The sequence below is a fragment of the Fonsecaea pedrosoi genome (genome assembly GCF_000835455.1).
Source record: "Fonsecaea pedrosoi CBS 271.37 unplaced genomic scaffold supercont1.8, whole genome shotgun sequence".
In the NCBI taxonomy this organism is placed as follows: domain Eukaryota; kingdom Fungi; phylum Ascomycota; class Eurotiomycetes; order Chaetothyriales; family Herpotrichiellaceae; genus Fonsecaea; species Fonsecaea pedrosoi.
Window position 1 is genome coordinate 704,358 of NW_013550608.1, and position 25,147 is coordinate 729,504.

General features: G+C 52.0%; 8 protein-coding genes across 8 annotated transcripts; 7 read left to right on the forward strand and 1 right to left on the reverse strand.

Moving 5' to 3' along the window:
* Positions 1-246: 246 nt before the first annotated feature.
* Z517_11568 (uncharacterized protein) lies at positions 247-2,743 on the forward strand (the record flags this gene model as incomplete). Its single annotated transcript, XM_013423152.1, has 2 exons — positions 247-910; positions 966-2,743. The coding sequence occupies 2 exons, from the start codon at positions 247-249 to the stop codon at positions 2,741-2,743; spliced, it is 2,442 nt and encodes an 813-aa protein (XP_013278606.1).
* A 982-nt stretch (positions 2,744-3,725) lies between these two features.
* Z517_11569 (uncharacterized protein) lies at positions 3,726-4,550 on the forward strand (the record flags this gene model as incomplete). The annotated part of the gene is made up of 1 exon (XM_013423153.1): positions 3,726-4,550. The coding sequence occupies one exon, from the start codon at positions 3,726-3,728 to the stop codon at positions 4,548-4,550; it is 825 nt and encodes a 274-aa protein (XP_013278607.1).
* Positions 4,551-6,882: 2,332 nt separating this feature from the next.
* Positions 6,883-8,825, forward strand: Z517_11570 (uncharacterized protein; the record flags this gene model as incomplete). The annotated part of the gene is made up of 2 exons (XM_013423154.1): positions 6,883-7,942; positions 8,020-8,825. The coding sequence occupies 2 exons, from the start codon at positions 6,883-6,885 to the stop codon at positions 8,823-8,825; spliced, it is 1,866 nt and encodes a 621-aa protein (XP_013278608.1).
* Positions 8,826-10,942: 2,117 nt separating this feature from the next.
* Z517_11571 (60S ribosomal protein L27a) lies at positions 10,943-11,813 on the forward strand (the record flags this gene model as incomplete). Its single annotated transcript, XM_013423155.1, has 4 exons — positions 10,943-10,974; positions 11,226-11,345; positions 11,458-11,536; positions 11,595-11,813. The coding sequence occupies 4 exons, from the start codon at positions 10,943-10,945 to the stop codon at positions 11,811-11,813; spliced, it is 450 nt and encodes a 149-aa protein (XP_013278609.1).
* A 599-nt stretch (positions 11,814-12,412) lies between these two features.
* Z517_11572 (uncharacterized protein) lies at positions 12,413-14,251 on the forward strand (the record flags this gene model as incomplete). Its single annotated transcript, XM_013423156.1, has 1 exon — positions 12,413-14,251. The coding sequence occupies one exon, from the start codon at positions 12,413-12,415 to the stop codon at positions 14,249-14,251; it is 1,839 nt and encodes a 612-aa protein (XP_013278610.1).
* Positions 14,252-14,864: 613 nt separating this feature from the next.
* Positions 14,865-17,107, reverse strand: Z517_11573 (uncharacterized protein; the record flags this gene model as incomplete). Its single annotated transcript, XM_013423157.1, has 3 exons — positions 14,865-16,749; positions 16,803-17,010; positions 17,068-17,107. 3 exons carry the CDS (start codon positions 17,105-17,107, stop codon positions 14,865-14,867), a joined length of 2,133 nt encoding a protein of 710 aa, XP_013278611.1.
* A 1,483-nt stretch (positions 17,108-18,590) lies between these two features.
* Z517_11574 (uncharacterized protein) lies at positions 18,591-22,514 on the forward strand (the record flags this gene model as incomplete). The annotated part of the gene is made up of 6 exons (XM_013423158.1): positions 18,591-19,166; positions 19,224-19,329; positions 19,384-19,527; positions 19,573-20,086; positions 20,430-20,532; positions 20,583-22,514. The coding sequence occupies 6 exons, from the start codon at positions 18,591-18,593 to the stop codon at positions 22,512-22,514; spliced, it is 3,375 nt and encodes a 1,124-aa protein (XP_013278612.1).
* Positions 22,515-23,480: 966 nt separating this feature from the next.
* Z517_11575 (ATPase get3) lies at positions 23,481-24,610 on the forward strand (the record flags this gene model as incomplete). Its single annotated transcript, XM_013423159.1, has 3 exons — positions 23,481-23,873; positions 23,924-24,513; positions 24,568-24,610. 3 exons carry the CDS (start codon positions 23,481-23,483, stop codon positions 24,608-24,610), a joined length of 1,026 nt encoding a protein of 341 aa, XP_013278613.1.
* Positions 24,611-25,147: the final 537 nt, after the last annotated feature.

Here is a 25,147-nt window from a genome sequence, read left to right on the forward strand (position 1 = left end):
CCTGAGTGTTTGTGTCGCAACTGGAAAAAGTTGGTCCCTGAAGACTATTGCAGAGCATACCCTTCTGAATTCATAATCTGACAAAAGGCTGTATAGCAAAGCGTATCTCACTGTTGTTGTTAGCGATCCCATACCAACGGGCTGCATGCAACAAGCACCCTTTACGGCCACATCCATACGCAGAATACGAGTTCGCCACCCTCCATCCCATGGCCTCATCAGCTTGTCTCAGTTGGTAGACGCATAATGGCCGCCATCGATTCCCAGCCACGCATTAGTGGGAGTTCCACAACATCCACCTTCACGACTACAAGTACACCTCTCTCGAGTTACCCTCGTCGTCGGAGTCCCGTGGAATCTGACAAGCTTCGTGGCTCCCGAGACTGCCATCCGTGCAACGAGGAACCTTCTCGCCGGAATTCTGCGTTTCTCGAAGTTGGCCTTGGTGGTGAAGATGCCATTGTCGACTCAAAATTAAGAAGAGATTCTCGACCGAAACTCCAAGTGCGCTTTCGAAACGATGTCGACGTGGTCGAACCTGAAGTAATTGACTGGCCCGAAACAACCCCAGTCGACAGACCCTCTCATCCGCAAATGTCTCCATACTTTCCCACCCTGCCCCGATTACTCTTTCTTGCTCTGGTTATCTTGCTGGTGGTTCCAAGTCTGCACCATTCTCCCTCATTGATCGCCGACGCGAATCCCGTGAATCGTCAAGCGGGCTCCTCGTTGGTGAGGGGACTATGGCAGGGTGCGAAAAGGGAGACACTCCCAGGAAGTGTGAAAAGAGAGAATAGTGCAGCAGATGTTTGTAAGAGGTGGTCAGGGCAGAGCGCCCTAGTCAATGGGACACTGTACTATTATGGAGGAAGAGCAACCACCAGTGCTGACCAGACCTCGAACCAGTGGAGTATGTCTGCCATCAATACAAGTTGCGTTGTGACGACTGACATTTGTTATGGCAGATAATGATTTCCTAGCACTCGATCTGACAAAGTCCTGGCAGATTTCGTCGCCGTCACTGACGGGCCTCCCAATCCCGAGCGGGCCTCCTGCGGTATCGCTTGGATACTTGTGGAACTCTTACGATGCCCTGTATCTATACGGTGGCGAGTTTTCAGATACGCCTGTTGCATCTCCTGTTCCCTTTTCCCTCTGGGCATACGACATCTCTTCATCGACATGGTCAGAGTCGTCGACCCCAAAAACAAGCTCGGGCCGCAATTCAGAGCCAGCAGGGCAACCAGTCCAGCGTGCTGCAGAGGGCGCGGGGGTATCGGTGCCGAACTTAGGACGAGGCTTCTATTTCGGAGGTCACCTCGATTTCTTGACCACACCAGGGTGGTCAGAGTCAGTTGCGCGCGTCTATCTTCGCGGCATTCTTGAGTACACCTATCCCGGGTATAGCAATGCTGCGGTAAATAGTGGGCAAAGGGCAGGATCATCGGGAATCTACCGCAATATTACCCAAGGTGGTATTCAGGACTCGGCAGGGTTCCCAGAGCGAGCGGATGGCCTTCTTGTGTACATTCCCGGTTATGGAAAGTCAGGCATCATTCTGGGGCTTGCAGGCGGTACGAATGCGACGTTCACTCAAATGAACGTGATTGACGTGTACGATATCGACTCCTCCAGCTGGTACAAACAAGCCACGACAGGACCGACGCCAGATATTCGGGTCAATCCATGTGCTGTTGCCCTATCTGCTGCTGATGGAAGCTCTGTTCAGGTCTACATGTACGGGGGCCAAAACCTACTTCCCTACGGCCAGCAAAAGCAGTACGATGACATCTGGATCTTGACCATACCGTCTTTCACATGGATCCAGGTCGATACCAGCAACCAAGCTAGTCCTCCTGCCAGAGCTGGACACATGTGCAATGTCTGGAATGGTCAAATGGTGGTGGTTGGAGGTTATGTTGGTCAGGATCTTTCATGTGACAGTCCGGGAGTATACGTCTTCAACACCAGTTCCCTTCAATGGCAAAGTGAATATGTCGCGTTGGCGACGGATGACAACCTCAATCGGCAGAAAAGCCAGCAAGATGATCCATCCGCATTGCAGGGATCGTTTGGATATTCAGTCCCAGAAGCAGTACAATCGGTCATCGGCGGCAACGGTGTGGGTGCTGCAACTGTCTCTGTTCCGGCTCAGTCGGCCACTCAAGGACCACTGGCCACTGGCGCACCACGCCTATACACAGTCACCCAGTCTGGTGGTGCTGTGGCTACGGAGACCGCAGCGCCCACCGGGACGAGCGGCACTGAGAATGGTCCTGGTAGCAGTGGTGATAACGGGGGCTCATCCGGCGGTGTCAATGTCGGAGCAATCGTCGCTGGAGTAATCGCTGGAGTACTCGCCGTGATAGCCGCCTATCTCGCATTCTGCGTCTGGCTCTATCGCAAGCGGCTCAAGATCTACAAGCACCACGTTGCCATGGCTCAAAGGCAGGATCTTGCAGACGATCCCCGATTCATTGGTGCTGGATTCGCAGGCGGCGCGAGATACACGGACAAAAGCCAATCGAGCGACAGCCGCCACAGCGCGGACAATCGCAGTGGAAGCAGCGGCGGGCGCGCCAACCAGTTGTCGAGCAACAACCCCTACCGAAACGTACCTGGGGGCGCTGGCTCTGCAACGGCAGCAAGCAGTACCGAAGACCTCATGGCAGGTCAAGAGCCCAGTTTCTTGGGAGTGGTCCTGAATCCCAGACGAAGCTTGAGGGTAGTGAACCGAGACTAAGGCCGCCATGCAACTCGCAAGTCTCTGGCATTCATGATTCTTAAGATATGCGAGAACGATCTATTGACAAAGAAAAGCACACGATTTTTACCTACAGAGGATAGGAACATGCATGGATCGTCGATCATCCAGATACATGACGGAGGAGTAATTAGCAATGCACCTTCGCTTCTGCATATATATACCCTTTGAGCGTATGATGAATGAGAGTCTTGATGATGATTGTTTGGAAATCAAATACTTGACCTCTTTACAAGGGTATAAACTGGCTGCTCGTGGATATACATCAGGTCGATAACGCATTTTTAGATTATCAGTAGATATCTTTATTATTAGTATTTACCTCCTACTTGTAGTAACTAAGTATTTACAAATGGCTGCCCAGGCCTGCTGGATACCTATTTCACCGTTGATGTTCCGGGCATCTCCTCCTCTAGCCTTGCCTAAGGCTGGTGATTTTCGGGCTGTCTATTTGATCCACCCGGGCGTCCCCTTTCGGCGCTCCCCCTTCTCCCCACCCACCCTAAAGACCCGCGAGCCTTAGTGGTCCCGCTCACGAAGAGTGGCCGCTGGCATCAGTAGAAAGATCTAGACCGACAACCTACTCGGAGTCGCCAACAAAAACTTTTTCTACTTTTACCTTGTTAAGCGCAAGAGTCACTGCCGACTACTACCCAGCGTGCCATCCAGCCTTGTCCCATTGCTACGGCCAATGTAGTATCGATGAGCCGACGGCATCCCCTACCAATCGCCACATGCTCTGTTCTCGCCTCTCCAATTGGATCTGGCTGACCACGCCCCGTCTCTTCCGATATCTTTTTGATATCAGAGACCTGAACTAACTCGGCAGACCGCAAAACAGCCTGTGCTTGCTGGTTACAGGTTGCTCTCTGCGTGTTTGTGACCATCGCCTCCATTGCTTCTTGTGACATATAGGATACCCTTCTGCGCCTTTCGGAGAACGCACCCGGTTATCGCGATCATGGCGACGTCGACCTTTGCCTTCCTTGACACTCTGACTCGTGAAGTACCCGACCGAAGACATTCAACCGAGCATTCCAGAGCGACCTCAATTCCCTCATCGCGAAATGCGAGTAGCACCTCTTTGTCGTCTCGCAAATCCGAACCCGGCTGGTTCGGCGCAATGAACAACGTGGATCGAAGCCGCGCCAGCTCTGTCCCAGAACCGTCCTTGACAAAATCGAGCAGCGGGTTGAGCAAGCTATTTGGTAGGAAGGAGAAGAACAAGGAGAAGAAAGACACTGATCACGTTGTCCTCACCTCGCGTCATGCAGCGGCTGTCAAGACTAAACTGGCTCTGGATCCGAAATACAAGAACGTGCATAGAAATTCGACGGCGACAGAGGGCCCTTCGAGTTCCAAGAACAGCCAACATGTTAGTGAGATGAGGCGCCCGCACTCGGGATCACCTTCGCTTCATGCATCACGCAACAAAACAGACTTGCCAGTGCTGACCCGTATCGTCAGCGGCGACGAAGCTGATGAACCAGATGAGTGGGAGAAGATGCGCGACGAATGGCGGCAGCGCAAGGTTACTACACTGGACGCTCAGATCATCGAAGGCCAAGTGCTAGACAGTTCACAGTCGGGACAAGCTACACCCGCAGAACAGGACACTAAGAACGTCGAAACACCACCACCACAACAAGCCGCCGAACAACGGGAGTCTAGGACCCTTTCGACTCCGGTCTTGAGCGATGATGAATATCAGCCACGACCAGCAAGAACCCATACACCGATTGGTGGTCGATGGAAAAAGGACGAGAAGGGTGTTTGGAAAAGATGAACTATCTGGGAATCCTGCATTGCGCCAACTTTCCTGCTTTTCCTTTCTCTTGGTTAATCCCCTCCGAATTACGACCGGAAACTTCGCGCGATACTCTGTAATGTAATAGGTGAAGGATGGTCTTCATTGATAATAAAAATGTATACCCTCAGAAAAAACACTCATCCGATATATGTACTATTAGCTATGCTACTTGAATACGACATGCTTCACGTGCCAGGCTGCGCTGTTCTTTTTGCCAAGTTGACTTGATGTGTCTCCCCGATCTTTGACGAAAGTTCCTTGTGAAAATGCTGTGGGAATATCTTCTCACAGCTATAGCTTGACCTACGAGCTGGTGTCAAGCGCCCACAACTTCTCAGTTGGACAGTTCAATGTTAAGGTGCACAGGTGCTGACACATCGGACACACATGCCCGCCTGCCATCCGTTGTAACCCTTGCGACTCGGTGACCTTTCCTGACCTACATTCCAACTCTTTTCAAGTCGACCCGAACCCCTTGTTCACAAAAACCCCTCGAGCGTATCACAAAATGTCCGGCCACAATGGCACCCTATGCCACGCTGCCACGCCGCAGCCTGTCGTTCCTCTCGTGGTTTCTCCCGATATTCTTTCATCCTCGCCTGCAAGTCGAGCAATCACCCGACCAGAACCGGCTTCGACGTCTCCTGCAGCCATCCTTTTACCGAGCCAGTAGTGAATGGTGTCAAAAGAAGGCTAGGGACATTTCGATGCCGCAGTTAGAGAGCCAGTCGGAGAACGTGGTTTCCGACTTCTAGAGTGTCGGGTATTCATGCATAATAAAACAGCAATCATGTCTGCAATTCTGAGCAAGGAGAAGAAGCTAGCGACGCCTGCCATCGTGACTTTTCTCGTCTCTCTGAGAGATGTTAGCAGCAAATACTTGACGCCAGCGTTCCACAGCGTCATTCCCCGCTGTTTGCCATATTTACTCTGGCGGGACCCTCGATTTGGCCTGACTTGGTCACCGGTGCGGCCCCCTCGACAACAACGCAAAGACCGGGTCGATTTGAAGGGAATGCGGACCACAGCGAAAGCACTGCCCTGTGGGCAAGGCGTCACACAGGTGTTAAAACGCGCTGCTGAGACGGCCGTCACGTGGAAGAGTCGGTATTCAAAAATACACACCGCATCCAGCTTCCTGCTGACGACCATATCACTTGACGATGGAATGGAAGCATCCTCCAGAAGGTTCTCAGATCCATTCACCTGCTCCTACGGGCGTATTTCTCTTACACGGAGTCGAGGATGAAGATACTGCAGACGTTCGCTAGACGACTACTCTCCCTCCCAACGAACCTTATGGCAAAGAGGCGCCGGCTATACAAACTGGTTTGAGCAGGGAGGTTACAGGGGTCAATAGCCGAAGCCACGGAAGAGATCCGCCTTTGATCTCAACGCCCAACTCACACTTCGACGCCACGGTGCCCACAATCCTCGACCCACACTCGTTCCGTCGGATAACTTATTCGGGAACTTCATTTCCTCAATCAGCTTCCCTCTGGAACAGGCCAGGCGCGCCAGGTCACGCAAGAGAGGGGGCTTGGACCTTCACCAGTCTGATCAGGGATCTGGGCGATGAGATACGAGTCTCCATCAGCTTGCTGCCCCGCTCCCCATGCCGTTTCTGCTTTTTGCGTTGACGACATCCGGCAAATGACCACGGTCTGAATTTTCCTAACCAGTGGCGGGACACCGAAAATCCTACCGGCACGACAACAGGGGCGCCGCGAGAAACCACGGCCATCGATTGGCGGAGGTAATCATTGCACTCAATTTGGCTTGAAAATCACAGACGCAGATTTCATCGACCCCGCCACTGATTGACCAGCAATCCGGTGGCATCGGTGAAAAGATCGAGGACAGTGGCATGTTTTGCAGCACCACCGACGACTTTTGTCATACATGCCGCATCTCCGACTCTCTGACTCTGACACTCTCTTTTTACTTTCAATACTTCTCCATTCAAGTATAGTTGCCGCTCAGCCATTTCCAACCTGGGCGCCCCGCTCCAAGATGACGGACTTCTATCGTGACTGGTCTGCACGGCATCTCATTCCGAGACTTGGGCCTCTATACGAGTACACACGCCCTTTTCTCAATTGTTGTAAGTACACCGCAAGAAACCGTGGGGATTTTTCCAACAAGGTTTGTTATTCTTTGCCCTCCTGTGTCTCTGTTTCCCACCATTTCCTCGTCTTGGAGCGACACCTCCTTCTCTGCAACGCGATCAAAAGTGCTCCGGCTTCCTGAACCTGTTCTGTTTGACCATTTCGAGCCCATCCCATTCGACAGATCTCCTTCCCCCGCAATGTCGGATCCAGAAAAGCCCATCCCGCCAGTCGTCATTTCTCGATATCCAGACAGTTCCTACTCTTCCCCACAGACTCCCAATCACAATGAATGCTATTCACCCATTACTGAACAGTCTCCCACGTCTTCTGTCTCCAGATCCGAGTCAGACAATGATGAACGAGCCTTAACCCTCACAATTACACAAGCCTCCAGACAATCGGCCGCCAGAACGGTGACGAGAATAACTACTCATGGCACGGACCTCACACTAGATCCGTCCTTTGAGGTGGACTTTGACCCAGATGATCCTGGAAATCCGAGGAATTGGTCAATGGGGTACAAATCTTTTGCCATCTTCACGATATCCTTTGGCACACTGGGGGTGGTGATGTACTCGACCTCTTACACATCGGGCATGCAGGCCATGATGGAGGAGTTTGGTGTGAATTCGGAACCCATTGCCACTCTTGGTGTCACGGCGTACCTGTTCGGGCTGGCGGTAGGCTCTCTGCTGCTCGCCCCGATCGCCGAAACATATGGACGAAAACCTGTATATATTATATGCATGGCTTTGTACACCATCCTGGTCATTCCTGCAGCAATTGCTACAAATCTGCAGACTATCATTATTGCGAGATTCTTTGGGGCTGTTTTTGGAAGTGCCATGATTGCTAATGCTCCCGGATCCATTGCGGATCTGGTCTCGGACGAGTATCGCGCGACAGCTTTCTCCATCTGGTCCATCGGTCCCATGAATGGTCCTGTGGTTGGCCCAACGATTGGCGGCTTCGTCACTGAATACTTAGGCTGGCGGTGGACTAACTGGATAGCCATGATCTGGGCAGGCTGTGCCTTTGCACTACTGGTCTTTTCCAAGGAGACTTATGCCCCAGTCCTGCTACAGCGCAGAGCGAAGAACTTGCGAAAAGTCCATGACGATGACAGGTACTGGACCCGCTATGATATTCGGGTGGGATTTATCGAGCTGATGAAAATCAACCTCAAACGTCCGTTGTTGCTTGCAGTCCAGGAGCCCATTTGCATCTTCTGGAACGTTTACATATCGATCGTCTATGGTTCGTGGTTTTTCCCTTTTCTTGCCTTAGGGTCTTTGTTCCCGTCGTTGTCAACCACTGACCTTGCACTTCCCTAGGCATCCTTTATCTATGCTTCGTTGCATATCCCATCGTCTTCACGGAAATGCGGGGCTGGTCCACCGGTATGAGCGGCCTCTCCTTCCTTGGGATTGGCATTGGTACTCTTATGATCATTGCGAGCGCATCGCCCATCCGCAAGCTCATCAACTCGCACAAAAGAGACGAGGAAGGAAACGTGCCGCCTGAAGCAATGATGAGCATTGTCTGCATCGCCGCTGTCTTGATTCCTATTGGTGAATTGTGGTTCGCATGGTCCTGTTACCCGACCAAGATCCACTGGGCCGTCTCTATTGCAGCGGGTATCCCGTTTGGTTATGGCAACGGAGCCGTGTTCATCTATGCCGGGAACTACCTCGCATACAGCTATGGAATCTACGCCGCCAGTGCAATGGCAGGCAATGCCGTCATGCGATCTGTGCTTGGAGGGACATTGCCTCTGGCTGGACCGGCGATGTATCGCGCTCTAGGCCCTAACTGGGCAGGAACCTTGCTGGGCCTTCTTGAGGTCGTCATTATCCCGATCCCCTTCCTCTTCTACCGGTACGGTGGCCGCATCCGAGAAAAATCCACCTTGATTCGCCAGATGCGAGAAGATGAACAACGGCAGGAGCGTAAGCGGAAAAAGGCAGAGGAGAGGCTACGCATCGCGGTGATGTGCGGCGATAAAGAAGAGACAAAGGAGGCCCGGAACGAGCTGGTCAGGGTCAGGAGTCGTTTGGACGACGAGAGAAATCTGGAAGTGGCCGGGCAGGAGACGCTGAATTGCATCCAGGGACTAGGGCCCGGGAGAGAGACGGTCTAACATGGCACATCCGACTACCTCAGTGAGGAAGGGCGAGACCGAGATTGTTGAGTGAAAGCCAGGGCTCTGGACCATGTTGGTTTTTCCCAGGGCTCGCAGAGACAGAAGCATCAAGGTGTCGACGTTGCAACAGATTATGCACCTTCGAAATTCGAAGACGAACACATTGATGAGCACTGGATTATGATACGGGGCGTACAGATGACGCCCGCGACGATTTCGACGACCACAACAACGGGAACGAACATAGATACATGGGGGTTATGGTTACCACCACCCTATTCGGGGATTCCGAGTTTAGAGATGGGGTTTACGCATAGATCCATTCCATTTACGATTCAGCATGGCGTTTTTGGCGCACAGCCTGGGTAAAAAAGAGCTTGGGAGAGAAACAAGTTGGGATGGAGTTCTACGATGTAGGTAGAGAAATGGGTTTGGTTCCGGTTCGCTTTTAATGGTGTGTACGAGAGAGTCCGAAGCAGGAAGATCGATGTTGGATTTTTGTGGAGGAGGTACTGGCATGGTATTTGTTGATAGAACTATTGATGTATCTATCATAGATACCTACTCAGTAGGTATGTAAGGGATGGCTCACTACCACCACAACCGCTAGATAGGATATTACAAAAGCCAATAGGAGAGAAACCCGCATTTTATCTCTCACCTCTTATGGAATCGAGACAACCACTATTGTCCATATCGATCATACTTCATTCATCATAAGACATGAATTGCCTAGTCGAAGCATGTGGACTGTGATTGTGATGTGTGTATGTCACTCATCAACTCAACTATTCATCCCCTTTCCACACAGTGAATCTTCAAACCCTACCACTCTCCCTACCGACTGCACGATGAGAACCATATTAGAAATTGGAGGCCGCCAGCGACTAGCCTTGCATGTAGTCATCTATCGCCGGCCACAACGAGAGCGTCGCGCCCTGTGGTCAGCACCCATAGTCCGAAATAATGGGATCCAGCGCCACCTTTTCCTTAGGCCTCCTCAACTGCCACCGCCGCCTCTCAGTTCCCGCGCCGCGTTTCATGCCAATTATGAAGTTTCCTGAAACGGCCATGTTCAGCTCTCTCTGTCGAGGTTGCCGCGTTCTCCTGCGTATACACCGACAATCCGTTGAGATGTTGCACAAGCTCAGGCGTGACTGTCGCTCGCTGGAGCAGAGAGAAAAGGGCGCCGTTCTATCTCCAGTCTGTTACTCAGACAGATCTCTTAGGGATGGACACTGGAGTAATATATCGACATGGAGAATACAGAGCCAGACAAAACGAATCCCCCCTCAAAGACCAAAAAGACAGACACCACCGGCATTCCACAGCATCTACAGGCAAGAGATGATGGACACCCTGAAGTTCGAAGAGTTGGAAGTTGATGTCGAGAAACCCAGACTTGTTCTCGGAAAGGGACACTTCGCTGTTCAGGAAGCCATCCTTCATTTCCTTGCACCTTCTCATTCGTGCGTGGAGGCTGAACGGCCCGGACGTGAGAGACATGGTCGCACGCTTAAGTCTCGAAGGCCTCTCTGCGAAGGCTTTCGAGAATACAAATGAAAAGAGAGTGCGCAAAGTCGAGGATGTTCACGACATGTTTGAGGAGAGTCGGATCGGTGCTTCCCGGCCTATCCTGGTGGTGGGCATGTCATGTTCGTCGAGCAGCCTCGACTATGACCACGAATAACTTTAAATCGTACTGCAGGTATCTTGTAAAGAGAAGATCTCTATCCAAGTTCAAGACGCAAGCGCCTCGAGAGCGCCAGCGGGATATAGTCCCACCGACCCACAGAGCCAGGACTCCTAAGATCTACTTACTCATAGTGGTGTCATCTAATTGTAAGAAATATAAGTGTACTCCAGGTGGCAGTCACTTCATCGCTTATGAACACTCAGACTTACGTAGCTGGGAGGTGATGGAGCCGTGAAAGACGTGGCAGACCTGATGTTGAGTGTGGCTTAACAAGTAATCGGAATAACTTCGGTCATGTTATTGCCAAGATTTATCTGCGCTAACCCAAGTTCGGAGACCGCACATTTTCTTGCACTTCCACCTCAACATCTACGTTTGCTTTCAATCAACGACAAACTTCAGTCTCGACACCGCCAACATGCCCACGAGACTGACCAAGACGAGAAAACAGTGAGTCTACTCCCTTCGAATGCTCCCCACCATGTCGATACCATTACGAATGGCGCCTCGCACAACGTTGAGTCGGTCAACGATCAAAACTGCGCTTCCGACGACCTCGATCCTGCAATGCCTGGGTCAGGCTTCGCACGAGTCGAACGCACCGCCGACATATCGAGTCGCCTCGCGAACAGCGCTCATCCTGATTTCACTTGCAATATCATTCAAACACTGAGGGACGTGGCTAACTGTTGAATTTTCAGCCGCGGCCATGTGTCCGCCGGTCACGGTCGTGTTGGAAAGCACCGCAAGCATCCAGGTGGTCGCGGTCTCGCCGGTGGTCAACATCACCACAGAACAAACATGGATAAATACCATCCTGGGTACGTCTGCCGCTTGTAAAATTCGGGTCTGGAGAGGAGAGCGGTCTCGTTGGACCAATTCTTCCCCAGCTTGATGTTTTGTGGCCCGAATGAGTGCTAATTGCTGGACTAGTTACTTCGGAAAGGTCGGTATGAGACACTTCCACCTGCTCAGAAACCACTACTGGAAACCCTCGATCAACCTCGACAAGGTCAGACTCTTCTCTTGTCATTGACATTGAAAACAAAAACCTAACATGTTTCTTTCAGCTCTGGTCATTGGTCCCCGAAGAGACCCGCGAAGCCTACGTTTCTGGCAAGAAGACCGATACCGCTCCCGTTCTTGACCTTCTCCCTCTCGGATACTCCAAAGTTCTCGGCAAGGGCCGCATTCCCAAGATCCCGATTGTCGTAAGAGCAAGGTGGTTTAGCAAGGAGGCCGAGCGAAAGATCAAGGAGGCTGGCGGTGTTGTTGAGTTGGTGGCATAAGCGGCGTCTTTGATTCTGGGCCATGTGGCATGCTCGAAGTGAGAGTGCACGCTTTGTATGGTCGAATAACGAGGTACTCGATGATGGTTCTGCCAACAGAGCAAGGACGACAGATGGCTCGGCCTGCAGTATGATGTGCAAGATCTACGGAACAGTGTCTCATGAAGAGGCGCCGTGGGACTCGAGAAAAGTGGAAAATATTCAAAAACGAGATCAATACGATTTCCATCCAGCGCAGCTACGTTAGTTCCACCCATGGTCGTGGCGGTGCAGGAAGAGATAAAATTCATTACAACGTTCTTCCCTAAAATTGCCATCAAAGGACCCTAGTTTGTTGTTCCCTCTGTTCGCTTCATTTTGTCGCATGCCCAGACCAGATTTGTTCTGTGGGTCACGAAAATTGTCGGCAAAGTTGCCCATGTACCAACATCAGCCCCGTGAGAGCGCGTAAATGGCGACGCGACGGGGGCGTGTACCAGCGTGTCCGTCGTAGAACCTCGCATCTCTGTCGCTCTCCGCATTCTGATTGCAGCTTGATATGTTCGCATGGCTGACGGAATGCCCGTTTCTGATTTGACTGTACAATCTCTGGAGCTATCATGGACGCATCGACTCCTCTCCTCGACACACCCAAACGAGCATCTCTGCAGTCTCAAGCAGACGCTCTTCGCATCGACTTGAAAGAATATGAGCGGTCATTCGCTGCGAGCCACGGCGGCCGCAAGCCAGGCAAGGGCGACATCAAGGCGGACGCTGTCATTGCAGCAAAATACAAAGAATACAGTCGAGTGCGCGATGTGCTTGCTGGAAAACGCGGCATTGATGCATTGAACACACCTCGCCGACACCAGAGTACTCGACGGCACGGACGGTCGGACAGTGCAATTGCAATTGGCCTGACACCGCATCGAAGCCGGAAGAGCTTTTCTCCTTCAAGACCGCAATGGCATCCCAACGACATCGACCCTTACGACCCGCCCGCATCGATATCACCGAAAGTGATACCCCGGGCCATTGGACCGACTCCGCGAAGAGATGGCACGGTGCTGGGCATATTCGACCTGCTCTCAACGTCAGGGTCTAGGAAAAGCGTTGGAAGCACACCGGGAAGCAGAAAGAGGAAGATTGATGCTCTTTACGATGGAGGTGTGGACCTTGACTCGCAAGAGCTGCCGGTGGCCCAAACCCCGAGCCAGAAACCCAGACCGTCGAGTTATACTCGAGATGGAGGTCTTCTGGCTACCACGCCGTCAACAAGAGTGTCCGCTGGAAAGCACTTGCACTCCAAGACCCCGATCAGCGAAGGCAGAAAATTCATGCTGGATCACTTCTTCGCAACCCCCAGTGCAATCAGATTTGCGACCATGATCAGTGGTGATGATGAGGCAGATGCTCCGATACAGAATAAAACTCCGCTTCGTGACTTTGTCCTCAAACCCACTCCGACGAAAGACAATGGCCCGGGCAACGCGACAGCGAACGCCAACGACTTTACCCCCCCTTACTTGAAGCGGACTTTCTCCTTCAAAGAGAGACTTTTCGCAGCCTCTGGAGCCTCTGGAGGCATGTCGAGTCCCACATCCACTAGACGAGGCCCGCGACGAAGCCTAGGACATGTCAAAAGCGCGCCGAAACCGTTGAGTCAGATCATAGCAGACCTGGAGCAAAGCAGGCAGGAGACACAACAACGAGACGACAATGACGATGAAGATGACCTTGACGCACTGAGGGAAATGGAAGCCAATGAAGTCAACGTCCTCGTCAATGATAGTCAGCCCGTAGATGGAGTTTCGACTGTGATCGCCGCAGGAGAGGACCCGGCACCGAGGGTATGGAAGAAACGGGGACAGAAAAGGACAACAAGAAGAGTCATGATAAGACCGGTGAAAATGAAACCATCTGCAGCGCCTCGGTTTGTCGCTGATGACGAGGATGAGGACGATGATGAGTTTGAGGCTCCGCGTGTCGACGAGTCCGAAAGTGAGGATGAACTGGCTGTTGCCGCTGAGGCTGCTTGCGTAGGCCTAGCGGGTTCACATACGGAACATGTTTCTGTTGAAAATGAAGAATCTGATGACGGCGGATTCGAGGAACCAGACATATCCGACGATGCGGACGAACACCTACCTGTGAACGATGGACCTGCCACCAAGAAGAAAGTGACAACAAAGTCAAAACGCACATCATCTACCACCAGACTAGAACCACAACCATCCCTCCACCCCGATGGCTTCGTAAAGACCAAATCCAAGTCCAAACCCTCGAGAAATCTCACGACAAGCAGCACGGCCGGTCGAGACGAGAGTACGACAACCCGCAAGATCAATCCGAACGCCTACTCGCACATGAACTTCCGGAGTCTGAAGATCAAGAACAAGAATTCGAGGGCCAAGAGAGCAAGCGGAGGGGGAGGCAGGTTCTCGCGAGCTAGGAGGTGAGGTGTCGATCGAACAGGACTGGCTGGTGCGCCGCGTTGTATGGCCAACCCACACCTTTTGCATTTTGCATTTGGTTCGGATGCGGGTGCCTGCTAGAGGTTCTGTCTGTCTATCTATGTGGCTGTCTCTCTGAAATGCTCAATGCTATATATACGCGCTACAATGATTCGATGCCTCGATGTGAATGTTGTCGTGTACGAACAGATCATGTGGACGAACGAGGAACAGCCGACTGTTGTGCTCGAGGCCACCAGGGGACGTTATGTCCGACCCGATCCTGTCCAAGGAGTGATCGAGGACAGACTGACTGAGGTACATATATACATACACTCTCTAAGTAGGTAGTGAATGAATGGAGTGGAAATGAGACCAAGTCAATGAGTCAATGAGTGAATGAATGACAGTTATACATGGCTTTTTTTTGGGATTCCGTTTGTTTCATTGATCGCCACCTCGCTGTATCCATCTCTATCTCTCTCTGTATATATGTGCATGTGTGTCTGGCGTATATCTAAGTCGACTGGTTCAGCCGTCTACCCTTTCCACATGCTCGTACGTGGACAGAGATAGAGACAGAGACAGATGATGTAGGTATACACTCGTCGTTTCTCAACTAGAGTTCCTGGCCCAGTCTCACCAACTCGGATAAAAAGTCCTCGCCATTGACCAGTTCGGTGCTCCCGTAGACGACCCTCCTCGCCCGGGGAGCATTGGCGCCGACTCCTGACCCCCCGGCGGCTCCCAAGCCGCTCGTCCTCTTGACCCAGTCCTGCAGATTGCCGTACTCGTCCATACTGCCTCCTCCCACAGTGAAGACAATTGCCTCTGTGTATCCTTGTCTCCTTTGGCCGAAGCTGGGATTCACACCTGCACCTCCGGACTGGCTACCGAGACCTCCCTTGCTGTCTCTCGACGGCGGAGTCGACCCGCTTGCTGTCCCAGGTATTCCTCTAGCATGTGCACTCCTGGGATCAAAATATAGATATCCCTCCGTCATGGCGATTGCACTGGAACTCGCGGCGGGCGGGTCCATGATCGACTCTACTATCTTGGTCACCGTTAGATCCCTGTTCGCGGGGAGAAAGTTTTTCACTCCGGACACGAGAGCTTCGAGGTTGACGTTGCTGAACGTGTTCCCGAGAGCAGTGGAGGAGAGCTTTTCGGTGAAATTCTTGGAGAGTGAGGAGAGGCCGCCAAATAATGGCGCCTGGGATGACGGCTGTTGCTGAGATGGTGCTGTGGAGCTCATCATTGTTCCTCGCGTCTCCAGACGTACGTTGGAGATGTGTTTTATTGCCGTCACGGCATCGCCTACGCCAGCAGCCGTGAGTGCAGACTCGAATTCTGATAGCTCGGATTTTGAGGGCTCCCTATCGACGCTAAGGTACCAGATGATAAATATTCTCAGCTTGTCTAACGGGTTGTTGCCCTTATCGTCCGACTTGATGAGACTGAGCATTTGGTCAGCAGTTTGTTTGGTGATGGTCTCTTCCAACTGGAAGAAGTTGTCAAGTTGGCGGTCCTTGATGCCCTTGAGCAGGGCGGTCGCGATGTTCATGTGCATGTCCAGCGTTGCTTTGCGCTCTCGCAACTCGGGCAACAGTGTTATCGCTGCTTTCAAGTGAGCTGCGGAGGCTGAACTGTCGTTGAGATCTTCAATGCTATTCACGCCTGTTTTCCTCGTCACCTCCTCCGCGTCCGTCTTGTACTTTGTGAGTTCTTTGTCAATGTCTTCTGCGACTTGAGGAAAGGGAGCGCTTGCATTGCGCGCCCAGAAAAAGTCGCTCGCGTTAAGGTCATAAGCTCGGGGCTTTGTGGTCGGATCTCCTTCGTCGGCAACGTCCACCGTGATTCGGTTGAGGTGCATTTTCAGGACATCATGTACCAAGGACTGGTATGTCCATGAATGAGACAGCATCGGAACTAGATCGATGTTCCGGTCAAGAATTATCAGAACAGGTCGTGAGGGTGCAGAGTATAGATTGGCTGCAGAGCCTTTTGACGAGAACAAGTTATCTTTGGAGTTGAGGACATGATCTCTCAGTTTTCTGTCCAGCTTGGTGGCGATCATCTTAGCCAGCTCTGTTTGAGGGCATCGTATAATGGGCACTGATCCCATTGTGACGCTGACGCTGAACAGCCCGCTCACAATCCTGTCTATGGCTGCATCCTGGGCCTCAGCTTCTGCTTTGGCACTATTAAATGTCCAATACGACTCTTTTCCCATTGCCAAACTGAACAAGTCGGGTTCAGCGACAACAAAATTCAGGTATTGGTCGTACACTTGGGCGATGGAATCTGCTGTATTTGTGGATGCGATCTGAGCGGCAAATTCTTCAAGGAGTGGCCGAGATATCGAGGAGATGAAGTTGACATAGGCTGGAGAGTAGAGGCCGCGGGCAAGGTCAGAGCATATGAGCTGGATATTGACCGGGGTGGGTTCGACGAGATACAGGACAGGCACGTCTGGTATGGGATAGCGAGGTGAGTTTATGTTTCTGTTGACCAGTCAGTGGTTGCACTGTCCTAGGCCACTTGTTCGCAAACTGACAGATGTATTGTTACTCCCTTACTGCGCAGGTCATTGACGCGTAGAACACTGCTGATTATGTCTCGTCCAAGATTGTCAAACACAAGAACCTTCCATATTGGTTCCCCATTCTCGTTGAGAAGCGAGGCAGCTGGAGGACTGGCGGTGACATCGCCATTTGAGGCAGATTCGTGGTCGTGGTTCAGGCTCAGTATGCGCTCAATAGAAGCTGAGACGTGTGAGAATACTCAAGTATGGAGTAATTCGTCCTGGAAAGGCTACTCACCTATCTGACGGTCCCGCAGAGTCTGGGTGCGGGATGCCATGACGGTCGAGGATGAAGGTCCGCAGATTGTAGGGTTTGGTGGAGTTGATGAAAGCCGACTCTCATCTTGCACTTGTAACGCCCAAGTCTAACAAGGACAACATTGCATCATGGAGAAGCAAAGTCAGTATTGAGCACCGAGTACCTTGTACTTTGTATAAACAGCCTCTGGAGGCACCGTGGCCCATGGCCCTGGAACAAAAAGTGGCCGCAACTGGGCATGATGCGAGACAACCAGTCACCAAACCAAAACAGGCTTAGTCTGGAACTGCGGGTAGCGCTTTAATCTCAGAGGTTGAACTTGGCCTTCCATCTTCTCCATCTCTCCATCTCTTCCCTGTCTCACTCCCCTTCTCTTATTCCTTCATCACTTCATCACTTCATCAATCCCATCAAAAAACCACTTTTTATCCCACGAATACATCCCCCTTTCCTCCTTCCTCTTTTCACTCTGTAATCTTGTTCCTTGGCACCCTCGGACAGTGCTCTGTAATAAGTGACATTGAATGGTTCTCCATTTGGCATCACCGCATGGGCTGGAGACGGGGTGTGTTGACGTTGGCGTGACTGTGTGTGGCGCGTTCGCTCATCATCTAATATTGATTTGAATCCGCCCAAAAGACACACGTCCTTTTGAGCCTCTTTTTATACCACTCATCAGTGACGGGGGTGGATTGAGTGCATTAGTGCTTGTTTCCTTCAAACTGGTCCATACTAGAGAAGAGAGTGAATTTTTTTTCTTTGAGAGACTGGGAGGTTGGCCCTTTGTTGGCCTTGTTTGCACGGTTCGAAGTGCGAGCAAAATCTCAGAAGAAGGGGTTGGTTGTGCCATTTCTCTCTCCCTTTGTCTTTAGGGAGGGAAACGGGCGGTGGTGACAAGGCACGAAAGGCGGAGGGATCAAAGGAGCGCCCAGGTGGCCAGGCGGCAGGGCGGCCCTACACAGAACAGAAACCGTCCTCACCCAAAGAACAAAAACAAACCCACCTCGTTTTCCAGCCTGAGAGTTCTGGATTGAACAGCGCGAGAAAAAAAGAAAATCCCTCCCAAAAAGATAACACTAACCCCTGTGTACCCCGGAACGACAAATTAAATTCTACGGTCTCTACTACAAAACAAAAGTCCTCAAAAAAGCCTCAGTTGTGTTGGTCAGGGCACGGCAGTCGCCGCACTTCCACTTACATTGCCCTTTCTATGCAGCCGAGCGCGTGTTGCGGCCTGTGAGTGGCAACTTTTCTCGGCATAAGCCCAAACAAACCTTTTGCTCCCTTGCAAGCCAGAGCGACTCAGCGCGAACTCCTCGCCTTGACGGAGTATTTTGGGTTTTTTTGTCAGACCGAACGGCTTTCATTCACGTGATTTGCCGGAACAGCCACTGAAGTCACGGCCGCAATCACCGCAATTAACCGCTGGACGATCTTTGACCACGTGACTGCGCCCCTAGATCCTCTTGGGCTCTAGCCAGTGTGTCGATCTTCCCATCACCATGAATCCATCAACCAACCCGTCACTCAATGGCGCGCAACATGCAAAAGGTCAATCATACGGCTTGCTTGATGGCATCCAAGCCTATGCAGGCGTCGATAGTCTTCCCAATGGAGAAGATCTGTCTCGCTTTTTTGACCCCGAGCTGTTCGATTCCACCACCCTTGGCAGCAGCTATACTCAACCCTCGATATCAATGTCGCATGACTACGATCCCAATGCAGGCCGACAATCGGGCACGCCAGATGTACAGCAGTATAATGTCGCCCAGCGAGCATTTCCCCACCATCAGTACACTCAACCATACTTCGACTCTCGCCAGATGACACAACCCAACTATGATCCCCGATACTATTCGCAACCCTCTCCTTCGCCAGTGGGGTTCGATGGCGGCTATTCGTATCAGACTCAGATGGGCTATCCCAACCAACAATTCAGTGCCCAGCAGTTGAGTATTCCGCAACGACAGACTCCGACTCCTTCACAGAACTACGCTCCAAGGCAACAACAACAAGCACAGCCACAACAGACACCGTTCGTCAACATGGGTCCGCGTGCGCAGCTATCACATGTCCAGGTGAGTGACCGACGCTCCATCGTGAGCAGCGCGCATTGTTTGCTAACACTGGCCCAGAATAACGACGTGATGCGCTTCGGAACCTTTCAAGATCAAACTCATCAACCCTCGAATCATTTTGTGGATCCCTCCTTGCTGAACTCGAATCAGATGATGCATACAAGTAGGGGACATGTATCGCATGCTTCCAAGTCATTAGCTGATAATAGTCTGCCAGACAGCAACCATGCCTTCCAGACGCAGCAAGCTTTCATGCCCACTTCATACTTCAAGGCGGGTACGACGGTCGATCCAAGATCCTTACAAGGAAACCAACCCCTGCAGCCTATGCCATCTGTCACGTCACAAATTCCACGTCCAGGTACCGAGGTCGATCCTAGTCGTCAACGTCAGCTAATGGGGGCAGGGATCGCTATTCAGCCAAAGCCCGAACAGGACGCGAAGACGACGGCTACGAAAACCACAGATGAGCCCCAGAAGAAAAGAGGTCGTCCGAGAAAGGATGCATCTGCAAAGCCCGATGGACATCCCTCAGGATCCGAAACGGATTCCGATGACGATCTAGAGATCGAAGATGAGGAGCCTCCCGAAGTGACCCCTGCCCCACTGAGCGTATCAATGCCCACCGATGAACGAGGAAAAGCTCTCTATCATGCGGTGCAAGCTGTTTGGAGCCCTCGCAACAAGTCGGCTTCTCCCGAGAAGATCCGTGGTGGCATTGCCGGCTTTGGTGATGTTGTGCGAGGCTTGAGAGACGCCTGGAAGACGAAGAATGAAAGCCTGAGAAAGGCAGAGCTTCCTGCTTCTCCCACTGCTGCAGATGCTCCAAGGTTAAAGGAAGAAGTTGCGCGCTATCGCCAAGTCATGGAAACTGTCATGATGAGGTCTTTGCTATATGGTCATCCAGCCATCGTTAATAGGTATGTTGCCTTCCCTGCCACTCTGTCGTGTCCGTGTTTATGTTGCCCTGGCCACTTCTGTGTCGACATGGCCTCATGTCGCCCAGACTCCTTCCATAGACGCAAAGCTTTCTGCTGCTTCTGCCTTAGTTGCAAGCACAGCTCGATGTCTCAGGTCCGGGATTCGAAGACGCGGATGTGCTTGTTCCTTTGGCAGAATGGTTGTATTCATAGCTCTGCATCCATAGATAGTCTACAAACCGCCTCTTTTCGTGATTCGTCTCGTATGCAAGGGCCTTGGGAACACCATAGCATATATGTGATCCGATCACACTCAATAACGTTTACTGATAATCGCCTTTAGACTAGGCGAAAACCAATTCACAATGTCGGCCTTGTACTCGTTCATGCTCGACAGGTTCAACGCAGCCGATTACGATAGCACCCTTGTCAGCTCCATCCTCAAGGTAAGAGGGCTCTTCACCTTTGCGGTACCCTGCTAACTCGATTCAATTAGTTCGTCGTCAAGTTTGGCACTCTTGATACTGAGATGCTGGAGATGACGAAGCTGTCGAAGATTCTCCAACGTCTGACCAAAAAGGCTACGAGTGATGTCAAAACGTTAGCACAAGCCGTTCTCGATAATGCTGTCGCGGCTACGGCGAAGAAAACTTCCACCTCTCATGACAAGAAGGGCGACAAGCCAATGTCACCTAGATCTGTTGGGAGCCCAGCAGATGGGACACGAAAGGAGGGCACCGGTGGACTCAAGCGTCTCCGGGAAGGTGATGGGTCTGCCCAGCCGGTTCTGAAAAAGGTCGCAAAATCGATTCCGCATTCCTCAAAACCTCTCGCTCTCCAAAACGCCGAACGTAGAAAGGCGCTGGAAGCCGCACACACGGCCAAGGCTGGAGAGAAACCAACTCCTACACCAGCAGGGACAACAGCTCCTTCAGCAAAGGCAAAAGTTGCTGTGGCCGCCCCTCCGAAATCTTCAATCTTTGCGGCTTTAGCATCAGCACCTAAAAAACCAGGCACCTCCAACGCAGAACGAGCCGCTGCAGCTGCTAAAGAGAAGGCCTCCTCCTCCTCGTCTCCTTCTCTGGCTTCTACCCAGTCAGTGAAGAAACTGAACACAGGGAAAGAGTCCCCGCCGCGGACTGGTGGTTCTGCCCCTGTCGCAAAGGCCGCGACCGCATCGTCCTTCCTGGGATTGCTCGCTGATATGGAGAAAAAGCCTGAAAAAGAGGCAAGGAAAGAAGACGGAATCCCGAACGAGACTGAAGAGCAAAAGGCGAAGAGACTGCGTAAAGAAGCTCGCAGGAAACTTCGCGTCACCTGGAAAGCCGATGCGGAACTGGTGGAGACTCGCTTGTTCACCCATGATCCAGACGAAGAGCTTGACCAAGGCGACCGTTTGAAACGCGACGCTGGAGACACTGGTCGTGAAGGTGAAGCGCTTAAACTCCACAAGAACTTGGAAGAGCTCGAGGACGAAGAGGACGAAGACTCTTTTGAAGAATTTGAGCCATATACACCACCGTCGGAAGTGGACTTTAGTTACCTTGAAGATGCTACCCTTGGCGACGATTCACCACACAAAATTAATTCACTTAAGTTCGGCGGGATCATGAAGCCTGACAGCCCGAGCAGTGAAGCGCAAAATAAATATGAGCAAGACACACTCATGGCACTCTACACTTCCAAGGCCGACCGTCCGCAAACCCCAAAGGAGCCAGATGAAAGTAAGGAGGAGGATGAAGGCGACTTCGAGCCTGCTGAACCCGAGACTCCCTTCGGCGAGCCCAATGAGATGACGCGACGACGAGAGACGGAGTATCTCGCACGAAAGGTCCGAACACAACCTGCCACTGATCTTGCGGCACAGATTCAAGCCATGTCTGCCCCACAGATATCTCAACAGCAACCAGGAGCCATTCCGCCGGAGCTTCAACGTGCTCTAAGCATGTTGGGTCGATCGACTCAGCCGAGCCAGCCGACCACAGCGCCGCAAGCTGCCCCGGGTGCCAATGTGAACTTGCAGGCGATCCTCCAGACAGTCCTCGGCAACCAATCGCAAGCGCAAACCCAACAACCTCAGTATCTCGCCGTCAGCCAAGCCACGGCATTAGGACCAAATCTAGGCGCCCTCTGGGCCTCGATGCAACAAGGCGCTCAAGCCGGAACATCTGCCAGTACGCTTCCTCTGGGATTGGCTGGAAACCCTAGCCCCTACGTCGCTAACTTCGACGATGCTTCTCGCAAGCATGGCCGTAGCGACTCCAATGACAACGACAACGACAATGGCAGAAAAGGAGGAACCAAGAAGAAGAAGGGGGAGTCCAAACCTTATCTCTATAAGACCCAAACGTGCACCTTCTGGGAGCAAGGCAAATGTCTCAAGGGTGATTCTTGCACATATCGACACGGCGATGACGACGACAGCTAAGTCGGCTGGCTTTCCGGGGGGGGACTTCATACTTACACCACTGTACACTGTACACTACTAACATGTTACGGGGCTATGAACTTTTTTGCTGAGCAACTGCGACAACCGACCTCTTTTTTCCCCATCATTTCTCCTTTTAAAAGCGATTTCAAAATTCCAGGGAAGCAGGCAGGCACGTATGTGGATGACAATCAGGTTACGGTCGGATAGAGTGCTGGCTTCTCTCATGTCTCAAGGGCGCAAATCTACCTATTTCTCACCGTCATATAGCATTTCGGCTGGAGTCACACGGTGGCCAGATCCATGGCTCGAGTTCTGGCAGGGTTTGGTAGAGAAGTGATGCAAAGCTGCTTTCAATCGCATGTGTTCAAGTTTGCTGTTCTTTTCCCTGTCTTCCATTCTAGTAGTCGGGGCGACAGTAACAGGTCGCCGTGAAGGGGTTTAGGAGGTATACGAAATACGAGGTAGATGTACCTACCTTTTAGGTAGTCGCACGCTCAGTAGGTATCTACATGTGCAGGAGCTTGGCACTGCGTACCCCGTAGACGTTATTAAGTGGAAAGTGGGAGAAATAATAATGACGTGGGACTCGCGGGTCGCAGCTTCCACTTGCGGCTTTGGTGTCTGCGATTTCCTGGCAGCCCTGGCCACCACTTGCTTCCACCGGTCTGTTTCACCTAGTCACCATTGATTTGGTCTGCATTTCCACGGTCACCGGCCTCTTTCTGCCTGTAGACAATAGAATAACTCATTTTCTTGACATAGACTGCGAGAGCCACACAGTACATTACACGTCGAGCCAGCTCTTCTGTCTTCCTCTGTGCTTTCATTTGACAAGGAACATTCGAGAACAACAGGCGGTCTTCTACGCAGGCAGTAACCAAACCCTCTACATACTTGGCCACAAGGGGAGGGCCACAACAAACTAGACGAAGTGGTCAAATCGAAAACATTGCACGTCAAAACATGTCGACTGCACTCGTGAGCGCGGACGACGATGTCCTTGACCCCAGTCTCCAAAACCTCATTGACCAGAAGTCGCTACGATGGATTTTCGTGGGTGGGAAGGGTGGTGTAGGCAAGACAACAACGTCGTGCTCGCTGGCAATTCAAATGGCCAAAGCTAGGAAATCGGTGCTCTTGATTTCCACCGATCCCGCTCACAACTTGAGTGACGCCTTTAGCCAGAAGTTTGGCAAGGACGCAAGACTGGTCGAGGGCTTTACAAACCTCAGCGCCATGGAAATCGACCCTAACGGCTCCATCAACGATCTCATCGGCGGCGGCGGGGATGAGGCTCAGGAAGCCATGGCAGGACTGGGTGGAATGGGCAATATGATGCAAGATCTGGCGTTTAGCGTATGCCACGCCTTCGTTCGGTTGCGAAGTCAGGTTGCTAATTTAGACAGATTCCTGGCGTTGACGAAGCCATGTCCTTTGCCGAAGTGCTCAAGCAAGTCAAATCCCTCTCCTACGAAGTCATCATCTTCGACACGGCTCCCACCGGCCACACTCTTCGCTTCCTACAATTCCCCACGGTCCTGGAGAAGGCCCTCGCAAAGATTTCCCAGCTCTCTACTCAATTCGGTCCCATGCTGCAATCAGTTATAGGAGCAAGAGGAGGTCTTCCGGGAGGGGCATCACTCGAGGAATTGACACAGAAGCTTGAGTCGCTTCGAGAGACCATTGCCGAAGTCAATGGCCAATTCAAGAATCCCGACATGACCACCTTTGTCTGCGTCTGCATCGCCGAGTTCCTTTCATTGTACGAGACGGAGAGGATGATTCAAGAGCTGGCAAATTACCATATTGATACCCATTGCATCGTCGTCAATCAGTTGTTGTTCCCGGAGAAAGGCAATGAATGCAAGCAGTGTAACGCTAGGAGGAAAATGCAGAAGAAATATCTCGACCAGATTGAAGAGCTGTACGACGAGTTCAACGTGGTCAAGATGCCGCTCCTGACGGATGAAGTGCGCGGGGTGGAAAAGCTGAAGAGGTGAGCATTTCGCGATCTTGACGCCATCATCTCCACAAACTGACAGCCGCATAGTTTCTCGGAAATGCTGATTCATCCCTATCAACCGCCATCATGAGATCAAGCCCAGGGGTCAGTAGTGATGATAGACACAAAACTCGAGTTCCAAACTTTGCGCTGGGGGCCAAATAAAAAGCTCAATGCACCCGCGCTCTGGTGCGGACCAAATGCCAACATTGATTCAACGCCCAGACATCTGACACGAGCCCAACTCGGTAGATGATTCCTTTTCTGTCTGATGGCCTGAGGGGTCTAGATGGATTATTTGACATGTTTGGGAACCTGGGACCCGGTCGAGCCTGATTGAATGAGGAGCAGCGCCAGCCCGTACTAACGCCCCCCCGGTTCTGATCTGCGACGACTTAGCCGTCGTGCGCCTGACGTACTCTGCATGCTTTGGCCTTGCAATCCAGTGGACAATCAAAAGCCTCCGCACCCTCGTTTGTCAAATGTTATGCAAGCAGTCGACCTGCCATTGGATCACGAAAGCCGCGGTTCTGACCGGACAATAACCCGCGGGCCAGGGCTTCAGTTCGCCGCACATGTGCCTTACTCATCGCACCAGGGGCCAGAAGGTTATCGTCGGGCAGGGCTG